The sequence below is a fragment of the Vombatus ursinus genome, unplaced genomic scaffold (assembly GCF_900497805.2).
Source record: "Vombatus ursinus unplaced genomic scaffold, bare-nosed wombat genome assembly UNPS02014818.1, whole genome shotgun sequence".
Taxonomy (NCBI): Eukaryota; Metazoa; Chordata; class Mammalia; order Diprotodontia; family Vombatidae; genus Vombatus; species Vombatus ursinus.
In genome coordinates this window covers 12,903,318-12,925,943 of record NW_020954596.1, presented here as the reverse complement: position 1 = coordinate 12,925,943, position 22,626 = coordinate 12,903,318, and the positions used below count along the sequence as shown (strand labels likewise).

The window sequence follows — 22,626 nt, the reverse complement described above, 5'->3', positions numbered from 1 at the left end:
GACTTGCATAAAGCAGGTGCTTAGAGGTCCCCAAGGTTAGTAAAGCAGTTAGTCTGGGTTCTACTCCACCACTATCACCCTTCCCCTCCCCTGCAGGGCTTAATAATTATTCCCTTTTTTAAACTCAAACCCTCTGTCATTTGAGATGGAGAATTGATGGAATCATAGTATCATTAAGGCAGCTAAGTGGTACAACGGACGCATCACTGAACATGTAGTCAGAAAAACTTGCATTCAAAATCAGCCTTGGGAGGCAGCTAGGTGGCGCAGTGGATAGAATACCGGCCCTGAAGTCAGGAGGACCTGAGTTCAAATCTGACCTCAGACCAAACACTTGACACTTACTAGCTATGTGACCCTGAATAAGTCACTTAACCCCAATTGCCTAAAAAAAAAAAGTCAAATTCAGCCTTGAACACTTATTAGCTGTGTGATCTTGGACAAGTGATTTAACCTCTGGCTGCCTCAGTTTTCCCATCTATAAAGTAGAGATAATAATAGCACCTGCCTTGTAGGGTTGTTGTGAAGATTGAATATTTATAAAGTGCTTTACCTAATTTAAAGAGCTGCATAAGTTTTATTATTATTATTATTTATTCCTATTATTATAGACAGATTTAAAAGTGACTTTTTACAAATGAGCAAATTGAGGTCCAGAGAAGAAAGGTGACCCAGCTCCTTAGCTTCCAAAGATAGCATTCCTTCTGTCACAATCATGCTGTTTTTAATATGTGATTTGGGGCTCATGTGATAAGGTCTCCAGAAGGTTTTAATCAACCAAGACACTTTCCACTAGATGATGATGAACTCAAGACATCAGAAGACGGTAATAATAATTTGAATTTAAGTAGTGCCTTAAGATGTACAACACAGATGGAAACCATTCATAAGAGCTCAAGACCTGGGGAGGAGGCAGCATAGTGTAGTAAAAGAGGAAAAAAAATCAAACCCACTGAATCGGGAATGGAGAGAACCCCAGCTTTGACATTTGCTCTAGGTTATCTGTAAGTCATTTTATTTCTCTAAGCCTTAGTCTCACTTGAACTACCTGCCTCACATGGTGGTTGTGAAGAATGAAAGGGCTCTGTAAACACCAAAACCTATTGAAAAGTGAGCCCATGTATAGCTTTGCTGCTGACCTATCTACCCTTCCCTCTTGAATCACTGAACAAATTTGTAAAAGACATAGGTTTAGGCTTCTTGGGGTAGAAGTGTCCTCCGGCACAACGAAACTACAAGGATGGCCCCACCATGTTGAAAAGAGACCTGCTGCCATGTATGGGCCTCTCTTTCTCATGTCTTGCCTCCCTGTTAGGTCAATTTCCCTAAATGGCCAAGGGCCAAGCAGACCTTCCCAGAATAATACTTTATTGCTGCCAAATAATTCTGGGTTAATTCCGGTTTAGAAATCATTGCAGTCTTCAACTACAGGAACACAAAAGTGAGAGAAACATCCTTGCTTTACCCAACACCCCTTAACATAGGTACCTTAAATTCCCCAACTAAATTATAAGCTGTTGGAGAGTAGTAACCATGGCTTATATTTCTTTTTTGTCCCCCTATATCACAAAGCTGGTTTGTTGGTTAGAGGAATTATCATAGAACAGAGGAAGGGCCCTTAGAACACAGAAGGCTAGAGCTAAAAGGACCTCGGAGATACTGATTCCACCATTTTTCAGAAAAGCAAACTTGTAGGATCACAGGATCATATAAGAAAGGGATCTTAAAGGCCATCAGTTACAACTTTCTCATTTCACAAATAGGGAAGTTGAGGCTAACTTACCGAGGGTCACATCTGGTAAGTATTTGAGGCAGGATTAAAACTCAGGTCTTCCTGACTCTTAAATCCAAAGTTCTGTCCATTGAACTATCCTGCTTCTCTCTGGAGGCTTCTGGTGGGAGGTTGGGTGGTCACAGTCTGCCACTAAACATGTCCTTACATAGTTATAAAAATAGGTTCTAGGTATTCCTGGCTTCCACACTCTAAAGACCAACCTCATTCTAGATTTCCATTTGTAGAAACCCTCTCAAAAGGGGGAGGGGAATGGTGGTGCCCTGCTGTGTGTAAGAAAGGACATAGATATAAATGTTCCAGTACTCTTTGGATGGAAACTGAATGATACAGGACTAATGGAATAGTTTGTGTGGTTATCTGAGAAGGTTAGTGCAGTTGTGTGTAGTAGTAAAGCTGTTTCAGTCGTGTCTGACTCTTTGTGACCTCAAAGGTCCTCCTGATTCCAGGGCCAGCGCTCTATCCATTTCACCACCTACCTCAGTCAAATAATAGCAACATTAAAAGTACCTACCAAAAAGATATGATCCCAAAGTTATCGATCTGCTTGGGGAATAAACGACATCAAAAAACAATACCAGGGAATGCATTTCAAAATTATTGTAGGTAAGTACTTTAAGTAGTTAGGGAAAGTAGATACTTCTGAGTTCTTGAGTCTAGGAAAATACACTCCTCTTCCTTCTGGGAAGGTATACCTGTTGTTAACATTCAGGGATTACAGCCTGAGTAAAGAAAAGCGATGAGTCTTAGATGATATGTATGACTCAGATAAGAGAACTAGATCCTTGTCTCAGGTACTGATATCCAGAGGGAAATGTATTTCCTGTGGGAGAATGGCATTATTTTTCTCCTTGCTGTATTCCAGAAACCAGCAAGCCTGACTCTCTCTTTCCTCCACCAGCCTATCCCTCCTCTAGTCCACAGGGATTCAAAGGGAAAGCAGGTCCCAGAAAAGAATAGAGCAGGATCACAGGCTGGCAGAAGTCAGGGAAGAGGGGGGAGGGCTCTCCCACCATGACTAGACTTGGAGTTCAATGGTCTCCTCTGGCGCTCACTTAGGCCACAAGCTCCTTTTCTACAATGAAATTTACTCCAGGGACCAGAATGCCTACTGATAGCTCTGACCACAAGCCAATCTCTTCCAGATATTTCCTTGAAGCTTATCATGGTACAACCAAAGAGTGGCGTTCCTGACCCCTGTCTACAAGAGGAGTTGAGGCGAAGACTCCGTCTCTTGGAAAATGACAGCAGGGAGGTTTCAGCTGTGTTCAGCGTAAGTCCTAATGATTTGGATGCTTAGAGTGCTAAGACATTCTCTTAACTTTCCTTCCCAGGCCTTAAAGGCAGTTAGAAGTGGGTTCAAGTGCTATCCCTGACAAAATACCATTTACATATTGAGGCAGCTAAGTGGTACAGTAGAGAGAGTGCTGGAGTTGTCATCAGGAAGACCTGAGTTCAAATTCTTCCTCAGATATACCTACCAGCTCATGACTGTAGGCAAGTTACATAATCTCTCTTAGCCTCAGTTTCCTCATTTGTAAAATGGGGACAATAATATCATCTGCCTTTGAGGGTTGTTGTGAGAATCATCTGTTCTATATAAATGCTAGCTATTATTAGCTAACTATGTGACCCTGGTCAAGTCACTTAACTTCTGGTCTAATTCGCTAGATGATTCTCTAAGAATATAAATTGCCAAAAATTTGTATCAGTAAAAATAGTTTCCTATCCTAATTAGATCACAGAGCAAGGCCATTCACAGAATTGTATCCTTAGTCCCCTAAGTAACCTTGAATGCCTTTTCCTGAACTGTATTTGATATAAATACCTTCCTGTTCCCCTGCCCTGATTTCTCTCTCTCTCTCTCTGTCTCTGTCTCTGTCTCTGTCTGTCTCTGTCTCTCTGTCTCTAGTTCATCCTTCATTCCTAGGGGTTGGTTCTAACTCCCTCACAGCATACTTGTGTACATATGCAGTGAGATCAGTAGGCCTGTGTTGGAACTTGATCTGCCGCAGGCCAAAGGCTAAGCTGTTAGACTGCTACTAGTCCAGATCGGAAAGGAACCATAGAATCTAGAATGTCAGAATTGGAAAAGACCTTCGACCCATTAGAACATGGAAGATTAGGGCGGGAAGCAACTCTAGCTCATAGAAAATAGGTCTTTTCCAGTTTTAATATTCTTGTAAACTCTCTAAGCCAAAGTGTTCCCTGACTTCCAACAACACTACCCCAAAGACAGATTTATTATTTCATCAGATCCTTTGGGGATTTCGTCAAGTCCACTTCGTAGACCAAGCTTGCTCCAATGGGTGTGTTGGCTAGCTACTCTCCGTTTGAGCATGCTGTTAAGCACACTGGAGAGGTTGGGTTTCTCAAAACAATTTTTAAAAAGTGACTTTCTTACAAATACATGCCTCTTTTCCAAAGGGCTGAACTTTGAGCAAGAGTGGCTGATCCACATGATGGGAAGGGGCTGGTTTTCCTTGCCATGTGCAATTCTGGTTGTTTTGTCAATTGTGCAATTTAAGCTTCCTCATCTTTGCCGCAAGGAATGATTTTATTCAATCAGTGTCTAAGGCAAGTCCTGTGTGATGTTGCCCCACCAAGGTCCTTTCATCATCACCTCCTTGGATTCCCTTATGGTGATAGTGACAGCTCATACTTCTGATGTTTTCAAACACCCCATCAGTGCAACAAAGGAAAGTATGATGCTCTTTATTTTATGGGAAAATGAGCCTCAGGGGAAGTGTTTGGCCCAAACTGACTTAGCGAAAGAATGGGAGAACAGAAATTCAACCTAGGACTTAGGACACACCTTTCCACGTCCACTGCTGTTGTTGTTCAGTCAAGTCTGACACTTCATGACCCCGTGGATGATACTGTGATACAGTCCATAGAATTTTCTTGACAAAGACACTAGAGTGGTTTGCCATTTCCTTCTCCAGTAGATTAAGGCAAACAGAGGTTAAGTGACTTGCCCAGGGTCACACAGCTAGTGAGTGTCAAGTGTTTGGTCTGAAGCTGGATTTGAACTCAGGTCCTCCTGACTTCAGGACCAGTGCTCTATCCACTGCACCACCTAGCTGTCCCTAGTCCAAGGCTTCTTAAACTTTTTCTAATCGAGGCCCACAGTTTAAGAAGCATTGATTCTAGTCCAACCTTCAGGTCTTTTTCAGATGGGCTGCTATCTAGGTACCACCACCATCTTCTATTTGTGAAATTGATTTTTTTGAACCCAACTCTGGCTAAACAAAAATCTCTTCTACACTATCCAGCCTGTGTTTGCAGACTTGTAGTGACTCATTATCTCCAAGATAATCCATTCTTTTAGATCACTTGAATTATTTCCCTTTGCATTGTGCTTAAATCTACTCTGAAATTTCCATCTTCCATTGGAATATAAGCTTCTTGAGAAGCTTATATTCTTTGAATTTGTTTCCCTAGAGCTTAGCACAGTACTGGGCTGGTGCTTAATAAATGCCTGTTTATTTGATTCCATCTATTGTTCCTAGATTTTCCCTCTGCAAACAAATATAGCATGACTCCTTTATGATAGCCCTTCCAATACTGGACCACCCTTGTCATGGATCTCCTCAGGCTTCTCTTCCCCAGGCTAGACCACACAAGTTCTTTATCCTGATCTTCATAGGGCATGGCATCCAGGCTATTAACCATCCTGTATGTTCTCTTCTGGTTGCTCTCTGGCTGACTGATGTCTTTTTTAAAATATGGTACTCAGAATTGAACCTAATATTCTCAGGCATGGTCCTACAGACACAGCTGTCTTCATGTGGCCTAAGATTGCATTAGTATTGGGGTCATTGCAACATTATTGATGCTTATAAAGTTGGTATTTAGAATGCTCAATTATTTTTCAAGAAGAACTATTGTTTAGACATGCCTCTTCTATCTTAACTTGTGAAACTGATTTTTTAAACTCCATTGTAGAATTTTACTTTTATCTCTATTTAAATTTTGTTAGATACAGGGCACCTAGGTGGCACAGTGGATAGAGCACCAGCCCTGGAGTTAGGAGTTCAAATCTGGCCTCAGACCAAACACTTGACACTTACTATCTGTGTGACCCTGGGCAAGTCACTTAACCCCAATTGCCAAAAATAAATAAATAAATTTTGTTAGATCCTACCCATTGTAATGGGCAGCTAGGTGGCACAATGGATAGAGTGCCAGGTCTAGAATCAGGAAGACTCATCTTCATAAGTTGTGATCCAGGGCAAGTCACTTAACCCTGTTTGCCTCAGTTTCCTCATCTATAAAATGAGCTGGAGAAGAAAATGGCAAACCACTCTAGTATCTCTGTCAAGAAAACCCCAAATGGAGTCGAGGACAATCAGACAAGACTAAAAATGACTGAACAACAACAATCCATTGTAATAGCCAGTCAAGAACTTATGGGATCCTGACTCTGCCATCCAGTTCATTTACTATCCCTTCAAGCTTTGTGACATTTCCAAATTTAATAAGTGTGCTATCTATGCCTTCAAGCAAGTCACTGATAAAATGTTGAACAGCACAGATTAAAATACATGTGCTCTGGAGCACTGGTTTAGAAAACTCCTATTGATTTGCTAGTTAGTGATGATGGCCCATGAATTAACCAATCAAAAGGATTTATTAAGTGTTTACCATGTACCATGAACTGTGCCAAGTACTGGGGAGACAAAAAAGGATAAACAGTCCTTTCCTTCAAAGAGCTCACATCCTAATGGGAGAGATAATGTATAAAGAGCTAGTTATATATAGGCTGTATATAGAGTGGATGGGAGATAATCTCAAAGAGGAAGGTACCTGCCACTGGGGGCCCTGAGAAAGGTCTCTTGGAGAAGGTGGGATTAGAGCTGAACACATTCAAATGGCTTGCTGAAGAGTCTGTTGTGAGAAGTTTGAGTATAATGAAAAGGACAATAATAATAATAATTTTAGTATAATGAAAAGAGCCCTAGACTGTAAGTCATTAAGTAGAGAATTCTGACTTGAAAAAGATGTCAGACTTCATCCAGACCAGGAGTTCTTAACCATTTTGGTGTCCCTTATACAGTCAATCTAACAAAAGCACCAAGCTAGACAGGGCAGTTAGTTGGTGGCACAGTGGATAGAGCACTGCCCCTGAAATCAGGAGAACCTGAGTTCAAATCCGACCTCAGACCAAACACTTGACACTTACTAGCTGTGTGACACTGGGCAAGTCACTTAACCCCAATTGCCTAAAAAAAAAAAAGAACCAAACTAGACCACTGAGTCACAGAACCTTAGAGATAGAAGGGGCCTTAGAGTTCATGAAGCCAACCCCATCTTTCCACAAATGTTCCATGGGGTTCATTGCATTCCTAAATGTATAGTTCTGTGATTCTATTCATCAAAGTCAGATTTAGTGTTGTAGATTAACAAAAGAGGATGGAGATGTGCACCCTCTGAGCATTCTGTGATTTTAACCAGGACAGAAAACTATTAATAGCACTTAAAGATGACAAAAAAAAGAAAAAGAAAAAGAAACTCTGAGCTTATGTTAATATTTAACAAATTAGTAAATATTGTATGTAGTTCAGAGATGAAATCTCACCAGAATGGTAAGGAGAAAGAAGACTTTGCCTTATGAGGGTCTGCTGAAGATCTGGGAATGTTTAGCCTGATGGCAGAGAAAACTTAGGAAATGGGAGGGGCAAAATTGCCTGAAGTACAATGGAACTTGGAATCATTAGTGTATGGGGAGAAGGGCCCAAGTAAAAGGTGAAGCCTGTGTTGTACTATGAATGAATGAATGAATGAATGAATGAATGAATGAATGAGTGATTGAAAAAAAATTTATTTGCCAGATACTGAGCTAAGTATTGTGGATACAAGTGCAAACAAGCAAGACAGTGCCTCCCCTCATAGAATTTATGTTCTAATAAAATAATTCTATAAGACAAGGCAGAGTTAGAATGATGGTGATAGTGTTTTAAGGTTTATAAAATATTTGCCTCATAACTCTCTGAGGTAGGAAATGAAAATATTAGTGCCCCATACCTCCCTTTTACACAGGAGGAAAATGAAGCTCAGAAAAGTGAGTTGACTTGCCCAGGGTCACATAGCAGGTGGATTAATGGATAACGCACTGGGCTCAGAGTCAGGAAGACCTGAGTTCAAATCTAGCCTTAGACTTGGTAGATAGGTTGCATTTACTTAGATAAGTATCACTAACTGTGTGACCTTGGACAAGTCATTTGACCTTTGTTTGCCTTAGCTTCCTCCACTATTAAATAGTGATAATAATCATATCTGCCTCCTAGGATTGTTGTGAGGATAAAATGAAATAACAATTGTAAAGCACTTAGCACAGCGCCTGTACATAGTAGGTGCTATATAAATACTAGTTATAATAATTATTTTTATTATTACTAGGAATATAACCCATCCTTGACTTCAAGCAGGAAACGATCTGAAGGACCATAGAAAATTAGCTAATCAAAAGTATTTATTAAGTGTTTACTATGTACTATGCACTGTGGCAAGCACTGGGGATACAAAGAAGAGTATAAATAGCCCTTATCTTCAGCTAGGTGGTACAGTAGACAGACCACTGAGCTTGTGGTCAAGAAGACTCATCTTCCTGAGTTCAAATCTGGCCTCAGACACTTACTAGCTGTGTGACTCTGGGCAAGTCACTTAACCCTGTTTGCCTCGGTTTCCTTATATGTAAAATGAACTGGAGAAGAAAATGGCAAACCACTCCAGTATCTCTGCCAAGAAAACCCCAAATGGGCTCAAGAAGAGTTGGACGCAACTAAACAGCAACAACAACCAAAGGGAAAGCAGATTGGTAGCATAAATCAAAACTTGGAGACCTTTGAAAAAGTTTATCAATGATAGTTTGCAATCTGGCATTTGGTGTTTCCCATTTGCCACTAACAACCTTGACTATTTGAACATCAGTACTTTAATAATAGCCCCAAACTAATCTTTGAATAATGCCAACTTTGGTATCAAAATATCTTTCCTTTTCTTTTTTTCCTTTAGGAGCTATCAGCCAGGCTGCTGTCCATTCACAGTGACCAGGACCTTATTGTAGTGACATTTAAAACCTTTGAAGAAATATGGAAGTTTTTTACCTATTACTGTCTAGGTAAGGCACTTAGAATCCTAGGGAGAAATGTTAAATTGTTTCTCATTATCCCTCTTGGGTTCAACTCCTGCCTCAGAAGTGTGATCCTGAGTAAGTCCCTTAACCTCTGTGAGCCTCAGTTTTCTCATCTGTAAAATGGGGATAATCAAAGTGTTTACCTTCCAGACTCATGAGGATCAAATGAGTTAACATCTCTAAAGTGCTTTGCAAACCTTGAAACTCTGAATAAATGCTATCTATCATTATTATTATTATAAAATCATTTTCATCTTGTTATTATTGTTATTGAAAAATTCTTTGGGAAAATATTTCACTAAATACTAACCATATAAAAATAATAATAATTTAGTAATAGTAATAATCACTTGTGCTTTTGACCATTTCTGCTAATAAAACTTATCCTGTAGTTTTTCAAAAACAGATAATAATAAATGGTATTTAGTGGTGTTTACAATCACAACCTTTTTCATTTGATTTTCACAGCTCTTTAAGTTAAATAATAAAGTTATTTTTATCACTCCTCCTTTATCAATAGATAGTTGTCATGACTTGACCAAGGTCACAGGCCTCACTTCTGATTTCAAGTCCAGAGCTCTTTCTATCATTTGATAGTACTATAGGCATAGAGAAATAGGCTGAGCATTTGTTAAGTGTTTACTGTATGCCAGATACTATGCAAAGGCCTAGGGATACAAAGAGAAGCAAACAAGACCAATAGGGGTTTATATTCTAATTGGAGAACACAAGGTATAAAGGGGAACTGGAAAGAGGGTTGGGGGTTGGTGAGGAAACTCATATTGGGGCATGGAGTGGAGATGACCAGGAAGTAGGGGAGACGCCTGGCCCTGAGCAAAGTAAGGAAAGCTCACTCACCTCTCAGAGACCAGCTTCCTAGGCTCAGACAATTTGATATCTAAGACACACAGATAAATACATCTTCTAACCACAAGATATCCCCTGGGGAAAAGCATTTTTAATGAACCTTTGATAGTAGGATTTAATGAAAAGGACATTGGTATTCATGGCATCATAGAATTTAGAGTGATGGGGACCTTGGACAGATAGGTGGCTTGGTGGCTAGAGCTCTCAGCTTGGAGTCAGGAAGATCTGAGTTCAAATACAGCCTCAGACATTTGGTAGCTGTGTGACCCTGGGCAAGTCACTTAACATCTGTTTTCCTTATGCACTGGAGAAGGAAATGGCAAACCACTCCAGTATCTTTACCAAGAAAAGCCCATGGACAGCTGGTCCATGGGATCACAAAGAGTTGGATGCAACTGAACAACAACAAGTAAAGAGAGGTTAAAGATTTTCCCAGTCATATAAAGAGGTAGTGGGCAGGGTTAAGAACTGGACCTGCAATTTCATTATTATGGGGAACTTCCAATGAAGACACTCTCTCTCCTAATACAGGTTAGCATTGAGTCGCCATTAAGAGGGGACTAAAGCACTGAAATTGACCGAGGTCACAGCACCATTTTGTGCCAGCGGCTCCAAAAATCAGCTCTCTGTTCACCATACTTTGCTGCCTTTCTTTCACAAAGTCATCACGTGACTAATAATTGCCAAAGCCAGAATTTGAGTCCAGGCCCTTTCATTCCTAATTCATTATGTTTTCCACTCCCCCATACTGTCATTTGGAGTCTGGAGCTCTGGGCGCTGATTTTGTCTCTTCCCTCATCCTTCTCTCTTCTATAAAATTAGGGTAATAACATGTCTTCTACTTCATATGCTGCTTTTGAGTTTCAAATGAGATAAGGTTCATGAAATGCCTTGTGAACTCTAAATGCTACACGTGTTAAATCAGCATGCCTATTGGTTAAATCAGCATGCCTATTGTTGACTCACAGCTCATTTTCTTGTAATTTTGCTTCTACTAATTTTCTTATAATTTTGCTTCTCTTAGGATCTCTTAGGGTGCACTTTTAACTAAGACATGTTCCTTTTTTGCAAATTTTGAGATAGTTTTCCTGTGCTGAATTCTGACTGTAATCTTAGCAGATGGGTGCATTTACCTCCCTTTTGCAAGGGGTCTAGGAAACACAGAAGGCTTTCTAATTTTATCTTTCTGTTGGCTAGGTTTCATAAACCACTGCATGGAAAACTTGTTGATGGACCAAGACTTCTGGCTTCTCTCCAGCTACAAGAGCAAGGGGGACAGTACTGACTTCGATGCTGGGATTGATGTCTTTATTGATGAAGAGGCTTTAGAGTTAATGCACAAAAGCCTCTTAATCCAGGAAGGTGAGGATTGCTTGAATAAAGGTATATTTAGAAGGCTGTTGTTTTTTTCTTCCCTTTGGAAACTAGGAAGAAAGAGGACAGAAATGAAACCCAGGCATACCTTGAAATTTTGAAGCCCTGAATTTTTCAGTTCTTTTAAGCAACGAAAACTATACAAAAATGGAATTGGCTGCCCTGAAAAGTAGAGAGTTTCCTGTTGTTGACAATGTTCACATGGCAGTTGGCTGACCACTTCAGATTATCTGTTTGGAGCTGGAAAGGACCTTAGAGACCATTAAATACAAACTGCTCATTTATAAAGTGCTTTGCAAATCTTAAAGTGCTACCTATATGAATACTCTATTTGTTGTGGTTACATATGAGGAAACTGAATACTAGTGAGGTTAAGTGACCTGCCTAAGGCTAGTAAAAAGCAGAGTTGAGGTTTGTGAGTCAAAATCCAGCACCCGGAGGTCCATTGTAAAGGTGATCAATCAACTAACAAGTATTTATTTAGCACCTACTTTGTTCTAGGAACTGTCCTAGGCTTTGGGGATACAGAGAGGAAAAAAAATTTAAATAACTTTAACTCTCAGGAAGTTTGCATTCTATTGGGGGACACAACATACACATATAGAAGCATGTACAGAATAAATACAGTATAATTAAGACCAAAAGGGAGGACACCAGCAGTCAGAAGGATGATGAAAGGAAAATTGTGAGGAAGACAATTTTTGAGGTGAGTCTTGAAGATGGAGAGTGTTTCTTTGAGGCAGAAGTGACTGAGCAGTACATCCTAGGCTTGGGGGATGGCCACTGCAAAGGCGTAGAAATGGAAGAGGGACTGATGTGGTCAGTTTAGCTAGACTATAAAGTGTGAGTTTAGGATGAAATTTGGAAAGTACAAAAGCTGGAAATATAGGTTGAAAGTCTTTAAAAGTTGCAAAAAAGAGTTTACATTTTATTTTAATGGGCATAAGGAATCATTGGAGTTTCTTGAATAAGGGAGTGATGTGATTGGAATAAGCCTGAGGAAAATCCCTTTGGCAGCTCTGTAGAGGATGCATTGGAATGGAGGGAGTCTTAAAGTAGAGAGATTAATTAGAAGATCACTAAAATAGTCCAGGTAAAATGGGAAGATGGATTGCATTGGAGTGAGTCTTTAAGCAGAGTAATTAGTTAGTAGAGCATTGTAATATTCCAGGTGGGAATTGATGAAGGCCTGAAGGTGATAGCTGTGTGAATAGAAAGGAATTGGGGGCAGCTAGGTGGCACAGTGGATAGGGCTCCAGCCTTGGAGTCAGGAGGACCTGAGTTCAAATTTGGCTCAGACACTTGATACTTACTAGCTTTGTGACCCTGGGCAAGTCACTTAACCCCAATTGCCTCACCCCTCAAAAAGAAAAGGAATTGTATGCGAGAGAATTTGCAGATGCCAAAACTGCAATATTTACCAACCAATTAGACATGGAGGATGAGAGAGAATGAGGAGTTGAGGATAATACCAAGGAGATGAACTTGGGAGACTAGGAGAATGGTGGTTCTCTCAACATAAATAGGAGTTTAGTAGAGGGAAGGGATTTGGGGGAAAGATAATGGTTTGTTTTCAACATGTTGAATTTACGATGTCTCCAAGATGTCCAGTTTGAAATGCCTAATCCATTGTGAGTAATGTAGAACTTTTTATTTGCATAAAAATGATAATTAAACCCATTGGAGTTGATGAAGTCACTGAGAGAGAATATATAAATAAAGAAGAGAAAAGAGCCCAGGACAGAGCCTTGAGATACATCCACAGTTAGATGGTATGAGATAGTTGAAGATCTGCAGAGAAAATTGAGGAGAGGTCAAATGGTTAAAAGAACAAAGAGTTGCGTCATAAAAACCCAAGGAGAAGAGAGTATTCAGGAGGAGTGAGCGTGGTCAAGAGTATCAAAGGCAGTAGAGTCCAGAAGGATGAGGACTGAGAAAAGATCATCAGAGTTGACTTCGGTCATGTTAAAGTGAAGGGCTGAACTAGTTGACCCATTCTATCCCTTCTAGCACTGAAATTCTATGAAACTGCTTAATGATAGAGTATGATGGTTAATTTATTACTAAAATTTATTCTTTTTACCTATCTTTTGATGTAGGAGGCTGAAATTGTTTTAGGAAACATTTAGTAATAACAGAAATTTTTTATTGTCATTATTTTGCTCTGGACCTTTGACTTCCTTGGAGTAGGGGGCTCCCTGATGAGGAAACTCCCTCTACCAATGCAGATTAGAAGCTGTATTGAAACTAGTAGTCTTAGAGAATTGCCTTAGGCATTGAGAGGTTAAGTTATTTGCCCAGAGTCAAATAGCCAGTGTATGTCAGAGACAGGACTTGAACCTAGGTTTTCCCTGATTCCAATGTTGACTCACTATTCACTATTTCACTGCCTCTCAACAACAACTACAATAATAACTCATATATCTCTAGAATTTTAAGGACAAAACAATTCCACAAAATAAGTTGGACAAGTATTGTTCTCATTTGACAGATGAGGAAATTGAGGCTCCGAGAGATTAAGTGAACTTTCCCATGGTACTATAGCTAATAGGCATCATTATCTGAACCTCTTGCTTCCTGTCTCTTCCCATTTGTCTTGATCTTTCAGGATCTAGAATAAAGTCAAGGAGAACTGGATTTATCCAAATATTTTTTTCACTCCTACCTAGAACAAGTCAGCAGCTACAGGAAACAAGCCTGCTACTCCAACAGGGCTCAATTCCAATTTTTCCTAGGATTCAATATGACATAGCTTCTGTCTTCCCATCTTCCATGATAGTCTCAGATGCTACTCCTCTCTCTCTCTCTCTCTCTCTCTCCCTCTCTCTTTCTCTCTTTCTCTCTTCCTCTCTCTTTCTCTTTCTCTCTCTCTCACTCATTCTTCCCCAAATGTTACATCAGATCCTGATTTACCACAACTCTTGTCATTTACTCATATTATATTATTTGTCTACATCAGTATTGTTTTGTACATGCCCAGTCCAGGATCTAGGTGGGTTGGGAGGTGGAGGCAGTATGGAAGTACTCTGTTGTTTGGACAGGAATCCTATGATGCTGTTGTCGTTGGTGACTTGGTTATCATAGAAGCATAGACCTAGAAGCAGGATGGACTTCAAAGATCATATAGTCCAACCCCTACATTTTACAGATAAGAAAAGAGGTAACTTAAGTAAGTTTTTGAGGTTTCTGAGTCAAAATCCAGCACAATAAGGTCCATTGTAAAGGTGATCAATCAACCAGAGTCACTTAAGTAAGAAGGGACAGATGTTGGATTCAAACTCTGGTCCTCTCACTTCAGAGCGACTATTCTTTCCACTGTACCCTTCCATCTCCATTATAGAACCCAGACTCCTAACTCTTAAGTTCCCCACTCCATAGATTCCCCCTCCCTTTTGCTGCCATTATCTGGGAGCTTTCCAGGTCTGGAGGTGCTGAATTACTCAGCCTGCCTCAGTCCCCATGGACCTACTTGAAGTCTCCAGTGCTTCTTGACATTCTCCTTGACAGAAATGGGAAATAGGAGGAGTACCTTAAATTATAAAAAGATGAGATTGATTCTATAACACATGCAAAATTAGGTTCATCACTTTATACAGCTCTGACATCTCCCTGTACTACACTGCACATGGTTACATAACTTCCTGGTTTGTTTTATGGATCAAATGAGATGATACTTGAAATGTGCTTAGCATAGTGCCTGGCACATAGTAATAAATGCTTATTGGCTAATGGTCCTCCTGTGATAGGGAACTCACTACTTTTGGAAGAAAAAAGGCAAGGTTGCTGAAAAATAAGGCAGGGTCTTTTGGGATGGATTATCTAGTTTACATAGAATATAAGTTGATGAATAGTGTTTAAAGTCCAATTTGATCCATTAAGGGTCTTACCCCATGACCAGAGCCACTTTAAACCAATAATAACATTTATAGGATTAAGCAAGGATTAAAAAAAAATTCTTGCAAGAAATCAAACCATACAATATATCAATAAATTTTTTCTTTTTGCTGACTTGAAAGAAATCCTCTGGTACATTTTAAGGGTCATTCTTTGTATTGTGTCCTGACAACCAAATAAGAGAGATCATGGCTCCAAGAGGTGAAAGGAAGGCTGGCCAGCCCTGCCGGATTGCATCGCCAAGCTATCTGAGGACACCGACGCAGACTGCCCAGACACTGTCTGATAGCCTCCCCATGTCAGCCGAAGGGGCCTCTGAGGAACTCTTGATTCCATTTCATCAGTAGGTACCGAAATAAATCTTCTCTTATATTTACTGGGCCTTAGAAAAAAAGTTTCCTGTTATTAGGTTGTACTTTGGTGCCTGGTTGGTGGTGGGAAGGGGCGAGGGAGGAGGAATAATGATAAGGAATGTCTTACTATTTAGTTTTTATCTTTTATATACCTTGCTAAGCACAGGAGCTTGCACATCGTAAGTGCCTAATACATCCTTGCTGGATGGAGTGCCTATTTTATTTGATATTTACAACAACCCACTGAAGAAGATATGGCCCCATTCATTATCCTCATTGGACAGATGAGAAAATTGAGGTTCAGTTAGTGAGAAGTAAAATGAGAAAGGACTTTAGAATACAGAATGCCAGAGCTGGGAGGATATTTAGAACATAATATATCAGATCAGGGAGGGAACTCAAAAGATGCCAGCTTTGCCACTTACTGTGTGACCTTGGACAAGTCCCTAAACCTCTATGGGCATCAGTTTCCTCATCTATAAAATGGTGAAAGTGGTAGGGAGAGGCTTGGAATAGATGACTTCTAAGGTCTCTTCCTCCTTTAACTCTATTATTTTATGATTGTCCTTAAGATTGGTACCAAATGGGGACTTGCATGAAGCATATGTGTACTTTCTCCTCACCTCCATCCGTCAGTATCCCCATTCTCCAAGTCTCAGCTCAAGTGCCATCTTCTACATGAAGGCTTTGCTTATCCCCTCCCTCCTCAGATTCTATTGCTCTCCCTTCTAAAATCACCTTTTATCTGTTTTCTATATACCTACATATGGACACGTTGTCTAGTTGTCCACTAGACTGTCAGCTCCTTGAAGGGCAGGGACTGTTTTCACTTTTATTGGTGGTGCCTAGAATAAAAAAGGCATTTAATAAAAGTTTTTGATTGATTGCAGTTCCCACCCAGCCTGGAAGGATGGAAATTGATAGGACTCTGTTGTTTAGGAAACCACTTAGGGAGTCAAAGGCATTGGCAAGGTCATTTGGGGTCACCCTTTGGGTGTGCATGTGTATTTTCTAAAGACTTCTCTCTTTTTCTTCCCAAGGTGGTCTCTTAAGGTGCAGTCTGATCCTGTAGATGTCTTTGTTGGTGAATCCAAGATCTGCAATCAAACTGGTAAACAAAACAAAACAAACAAAAAAAGCTTGTCTGCCTTTCTCTTCCCAGTCTGATTAATTTCAGTTCAATGAGAAACTTAATTTGGACTGAATGTGTCTGGAAGAGCTGCCAAATGTACATGAATCACCTAGGATAGATTAGATGATGCAATGTTGCACTGATGCTGGGTCAGACCCAGTAAAGCTATTATAACTTTTTGTTGGGATTGTTGTTTCTTAACAAAACAGCAAACAAATAAACAAACAAACTTATATTCCTTCAAAGGAAGATAATATAATAATAACATCAGTTATGATCTTGGCAAATTTTTTCTCTGGGCCTTAGTTTCTCCCTCCATAAAACAGGAGGGTGGCCCCAGATGATTGTTGCTAAGGGATTCTTCCAGTTCTGATATTCTGTGACCCTCAGATTTATGAATTATCATCAGTTCAATATGTCTTTGACAGCTTATGTCTTCTAAATTTTATAGATTTGTGTCTTAAATGTCTAATAGACATTTATTTCAGAACAGCTAAGTGAGTTGGATATTATGCAGAGGAGGAAACTGAGTCAGAAGTGAAGCAACTTTTACCCATGGTCACATCGAAAATGTTGAGCTAAGACTGACACTTAGGTCTCTCAACTTTCAAAACTAGTGCTCTCTCCACCCCAGTGATCATGTAGCTGTTAAACATCTTCGTCAGAACCTTTCAAAAAAAATTTTTCTCCCACTTAAGACAATTATCACTTTGTATCAAGTTCATGTATGGGGTACTAATGAACTCAGAACCTTTGAACAAATGAAATAATATTTGTAAATCACTTAGCACAGTGCCTGGCCCATAGCAGGCACTAAATAAATGCTTGTTTCTTTTCCCCTCGTAATATTTTAATAAGAAATTAAAGGCAAGAACTTCAAATTTTGTTTTATATGGAGGTGATTATTTAAATCTTTGGAGGGTCCTTTTTTGGCCTGTATCCTTAACTAAATTTCTTTCCTTATTTTTTGTACAAACTCTTGAACCACTCTCAGACCAAAACCAAAAAGCATTCTGAGACTAAAATCAAACAAAAATCCCACTATTCCAAGAAGTTAAATTATGTTAATTTTATTGAATGTGTTTTGTGAGCACTTCTATTTCATTCATTTTTAGGTACTGGTCTGATACGGAATTTCAATAAGAGTTAATCTATGGTGGATTCCACCCTGGACTAGACCTCAGATGCTGTAGCTTGCATTCAAGTCTGCACATCAATAATATTTCACTTTTTATGTTTCAGTTTGCTCACAACAGTACTGAGGGATAAACTGTGCCAGATATTTGTATTTTACAGGAGAGAAAACTGAGATGTAGGGAAGAAAAATGATTTGAAATCAATAGAATTAGCACTGAAAGGGATCTTAGAGGCCACTAATCCTACCTTCTCAGTTTACAAAGGAGGAAACTGAGGCCTGGAAAGGTTCCTTAACTGTCTCAAGACAACACATTTGCAGGATTTGAATCTGGGACATTTGACTCCAAATCCAGGGCACTGTCCACTTTGCCATACTACTTCAACAAGGTGACTTGCTCACGCTAACACAGCTAGTCAGAGGTAACTCTAATTACTCCAGTGGTCTTTCCACTATACCATACCTCCTTATGTCCCCCAATTTTATAACCACCCCTGAAACTCCAGTTCCTGAAAATGGTGTGAAAAAAGCAGAGTAATGGTCTGATTAATTTACATCTTTATACAAATATGTTAAGACTATAATTTTTATCATCACTCTTAACTTCTATACTGAGGATATAATTATTGTTCTACATTAAACTTCCTTACAATAAGACCTGTCTAAAAATAGAACAAATGACTTGCCTTGTTGAGTCACAAGTTTCCTGTCCCTGGAGCTGGTGAAGCAAAGATTTGATTACCACTTGTCTTGGGGTCTGAAAGGGTTCCCTTCCTAAGGCAGAGGGTTGAAGGAGATGATCTCTGAGGTCCCTTGGGGTTCCAAGAGTTTAAGATTTTATGTTTGAGGACTGAATTGGAAGTTAGGACGTGTGCACTCCAATGTCAGCTCTGACACAGGCCTGCTAAGGAATCTTGGACAAGTCACTTGCCTCATCCGTGTCTGTTTCCTTATCCGCATTAGGGAGGTGACAATCCCCACCTTAGGTTTTGTTGTTGTTGTTGTTAATTGTTTGTTTGTTTTTAAAGAGAATTGCTCCCATTGTAGCATGAGTGTCTCAAAAACAAAAGGTGAGAATGTGAGAGCCCTGCTGTTCTCTTCCCAAACTACATTTCCTACATGATAATGCAACTAAAAGAACTGTAGTAGACCCTCTTCTGTATGCCATATTTTAATAAGAAGCTTAACACTTGACACTTACTAGCCGTGTGACCCTGGGCAAGTCACTTGACCCCAATTGCCTAAAAAAAATAATAAAAAAATAAGAAGCTTGACAAACTGGAACATACAATTGAAATTAAGTACCTGCTGTGTGCAAGTATGGTGCTAGGCACTGAGGGTGATCCAAAGTTTAAGTAAAACATGGACCCTGCCCTCAAAAGAGTTTATAGTTGGAAAAGGCGATACGATACCAGAGCAGTAATAGACAATAGTACCTAAGTGTATTAGAGAGATACAAAACAAAGTGCTTTATGAAGATGGAGATGGCAAATTGCTTATAACCATGGAGGTTAGGGAAGATCTTCTGGAGGAGTTGGCATTTGAGTTGGGCTTTTAGCAAAGACAGCTAGTAGCATAGCCAAGATTTGACCCTACGGACTATGTATGATTCCAAATGGATTGCTCATTCTACTATGCTGTTCTATCTCCTGTGGTAGTGAGTTCCCTGTCACTGAAAGTCTTCAAGTAAAATCTAGATGCCCATTCATTTCTTGAGGATATTACTGAGGATAGGATTCTTGTTTTAACTAAGTATTAAAATCAATGCTCCAAAATTTCTTGCAGCTCTGAGGTTCTGGTACATATTTATGCTTTCCCCCTCCATCTTCTTGCCTTGAAACAATGCAGATACCTTGAAAGCATTCTCATTTGTAGGAACAGGGGTCACTAATGTCCCAGTATACATCCAAGAAGAGGAAAACATTTGTCAGGTTTGGGAAGGTATTTTCTGGCTTGTCAGAAGCCTCTGTTCTGTTATCTTAAGGCATTAATTTAGAAGATGGTCCTTTTTCTACAGTTACAGACACCTGCTTTGCCATAGTGGATCACTGTAGCCCAGTACCAGAGGAAATGAGTTTTGAGGATGGGGATCAGATCGAGATCCTAGGCATCCTTGTTCCCTGCCTGGGATGGTTTGTGGGGAGGCATTCTGTGACCGGCCAGGTCGGCTTTGTGAAGACCAGTCATATTCAAACACATACCCAAGCTTCCAGGTAAGTAGAGAAGTACACATCCTTCTTCAGGCTGTTGCCATACTCCCTTGTCCAGTGATGGACAGTAGTTTGCTACGACCCAGACTTATGATTGTTGTTTAGACTGAAATATCAACTGAGAGATGGCCTAGCCATAGATTGCCTGAGAGAGATTAATTTGGAATCATAAGATTTAGAGCTAAAAGGGACTAGAGATTATCTCTGATAGTCAGCATGGTATGGTACAGATAAAAAAAAAGCTGCATCTACAGTCAGAAATTCCTGGGTTCAGATCTCACCTGTGATACCTATTGGTCATATGAATTAATCTTTCTATGCCTCAGTCTCCTCATCTGTAATATGGAGAGAATAACGCCTGTTGTATTTAATTCAGAAGTTTGTTATGAGGATTAAATAAAATAATGCAGATGAAGAGCTTTGCAAACAGTAGAGCACTTTGGAAAAGACAGGTACTCTTGTAATTGTTATCATTATTATTACTTAGTTCAACACCACATTTTGCAGAAAAGAAAACTCAGAAGAGATCAGAAATAGCCAAGTGACCTGTCCAAAGTCACAGCTAGTAAGTGGCCAAATTTGCTCCCAAGCTCAGGTCTTTTGGCCCCAATTCAAGCAATCTATCCTGCACCCATGTCTCTTCACAGCTGGGGCCATCCATCCACTTATACAAGTATTTATGAAACATTCAACTGTACTTTAGTTTCTTTGATCATGCAGACATACAGGTTGTGGAATCTTCATTGCTCAAGACCTTGGCTAGCTCACAGCTTGGCTCTCCATTCAAAACTTCCCCAGGGACACCCAGTCCCAGACTTACCTACCAGGAAGCTACCCAAGAGCCCCATATCCCAGAGGAGCGCTGTTCTACTTTCATAAGACCTCACCAAGCTCTCTTATTCTCTCTACTTTCAAAGAGTTTCTATATTTGCAGTATGATGGGCCATGTAGATGCTGGCTCTCCTTTAAAAAAAAAAAAAAGAAAAAAAAACCTGGCCTTAGTGGAAAAGGGGTTTATGCCTTTATCAGGGGTACTGTCAGTAGATGCTGCCCTCTTGCACCCAAATCTTAGCTGCTTTGCCTTTCATATTATAGTAATATGGACATATTTTCATTGAATTAAAAGTGTCAGATTTTCCTCTGACTTTTAAGTGGTTTAGCCATGGTTCCAAAGTTAAAGGTCTTGTATTGTACTTTAAACTTTAGGACCTTGAGCCCCCAAAGAACCTTAGAAATGGGATTTTGTTGTGTGGAAATAAAATTTCAAGAAAAATGAGACATGTTAGTTACTTGGAATAAAATTAATGCAGTATATGTCCTAATTTGTAGGTTAGCAAATGCAATCTTTCTGGATGAGGAGGAAGGGTCATTTTTCATCAACAAAAAGAATTTTTCAGAAGATGATGTGATCCGGTTATTAAGGAAAACAGCCACTTCTACTGTTTGTACAGCATATAGTATGGGTAAGCATATCATCTGTGTGGTGTCCTTCTTACAGCACATCCCAGGGAAAGTTCTAGGGTATAGGGCTGTATAGCCATCACCACTTTCATAAATGGGTCCCATATGACTCAGCTTAGTAATGAATGTAAGATGTATCAAATGTTCACAAGCCAACTCACTCCCCAGACACCATGCAAAAGCTCTTAGACCTCATTGGATCTCTCACGACAACTTATGAGGCAAATAGGCCAGGTCTGGTTATTCTCATTATCCCATTTGTCAGACAAGGCAACCAAGAAATTAAGAGTCATACAGTGGAAGTGATTTAGTTAATGGCACACAGCTTGTAAGTGGTACTTGAAACCAGGTCTTCTTACTCAATTTTTTTTTTCTTTTCAGCTTTATCTGACTCCATTTCTAATGCTCTTTCCACTATAGCCCTGCTGCTAAGTCATTTCTTTTTTTTTTTCCACTTCTATTCAGACACATTAGAAGAAATTGAATTTCAGAAATCCCGAGAACAAGGTATGACCTTTGAAATGGTGCTACTAAATGTGTTCACACTAGACCAAGGTGGGGATGCAGATGTTCACTCAAGGAAATTGGGCTGTTGTGTTTGATTCTACAGTTAGGTCCCAATTAGTGTGAATAATGTTCCTCTGAAGTGGTCACATGTCATTGAATTTACACTATTCAATGTTATAATTTATGTAAAATGTGGTCATTGGTTCCACCACAATGGACATAGGTGGTGTGAATTTAAAGAATGCCATCTCTTCAGAGGGAATTCTTTATTTGAAACAATTGAGACCTCGCTGTACATAGAGCATAATGTGGTGCTTAGCACATAATAAACAATTAATAAATGCTTTTTTTATTCATTCAATCAGTCAGTCATATATCAATCCATCAATCAATCAATAAACATTTCTCAAGTGGCCACTATATGCCAGGCATTCTGCTAAACACTGCGAGTACAAAAGGAGACAAAAGACAGTCCCTGGAGGAAACAACTTGCAAACCAACATTTGCAAAGCAAGCAATATACAAGATAAGGGGGAAACAATTAACAGAGGAAAGCACTAGGGTTACAGGGTTTCCATTAAGATTTCCATTAAGAAATGGGATTTTAGACACATAATACTTAGTAGCTGTGGAACCCTGGGCAAGTCACTTAACCCCTTTGCCTAGCCCCACCCCCCCCCCCAAAATGGGATTTTAGTTCGGACTTAAAGGGCAGTTGTCAGAGTGGAGGGGGTAGAGTGGTCCAGGCTTGGGGGACAGCCAG

At 39.8% G+C, this 22,626-nt stretch overlaps 1 protein-coding gene across 6 annotated transcripts in view; it reads left to right on the top strand.

The window, feature by feature from the left end:
- The window catches only part of SH3TC1 (SH3 domain and tetratricopeptide repeats 1), a 110,361-nt gene that overhangs the window by 62,101 nt on the left and 25,634 nt on the right, over window positions 1–22,626 (top strand). For 5 of the 6 annotated variants that reach the window (XM_027836362.1, XM_027836363.1, XM_027836361.1 and 2 more), the window contains exons 4-11: window positions 2,938–3,065; window positions 8,810–8,915; window positions 10,995–11,159; window positions 15,210–15,408; window positions 16,459–16,529; window positions 19,703–19,898; window positions 21,225–21,358; window positions 21,822–21,863. In XM_027836362.1, the coding sequence (XP_027692163.1) occupies window positions 2,938–3,065; window positions 8,810–8,915; window positions 10,995–11,159; window positions 15,210–15,408; window positions 16,459–16,529; window positions 19,703–19,898; window positions 21,225–21,358; window positions 21,822–21,863 (1,041 nt within the window). The remainder of the gene's footprint in view (window positions 1–2,937; window positions 3,066–8,809; window positions 8,916–10,994; window positions 11,160–15,209; window positions 15,409–16,458; window positions 16,530–19,702; window positions 19,899–21,224; window positions 21,359–21,821; window positions 21,864–22,626) is intronic. The other variant, XM_027836359.1, reaches the window with a different exon arrangement.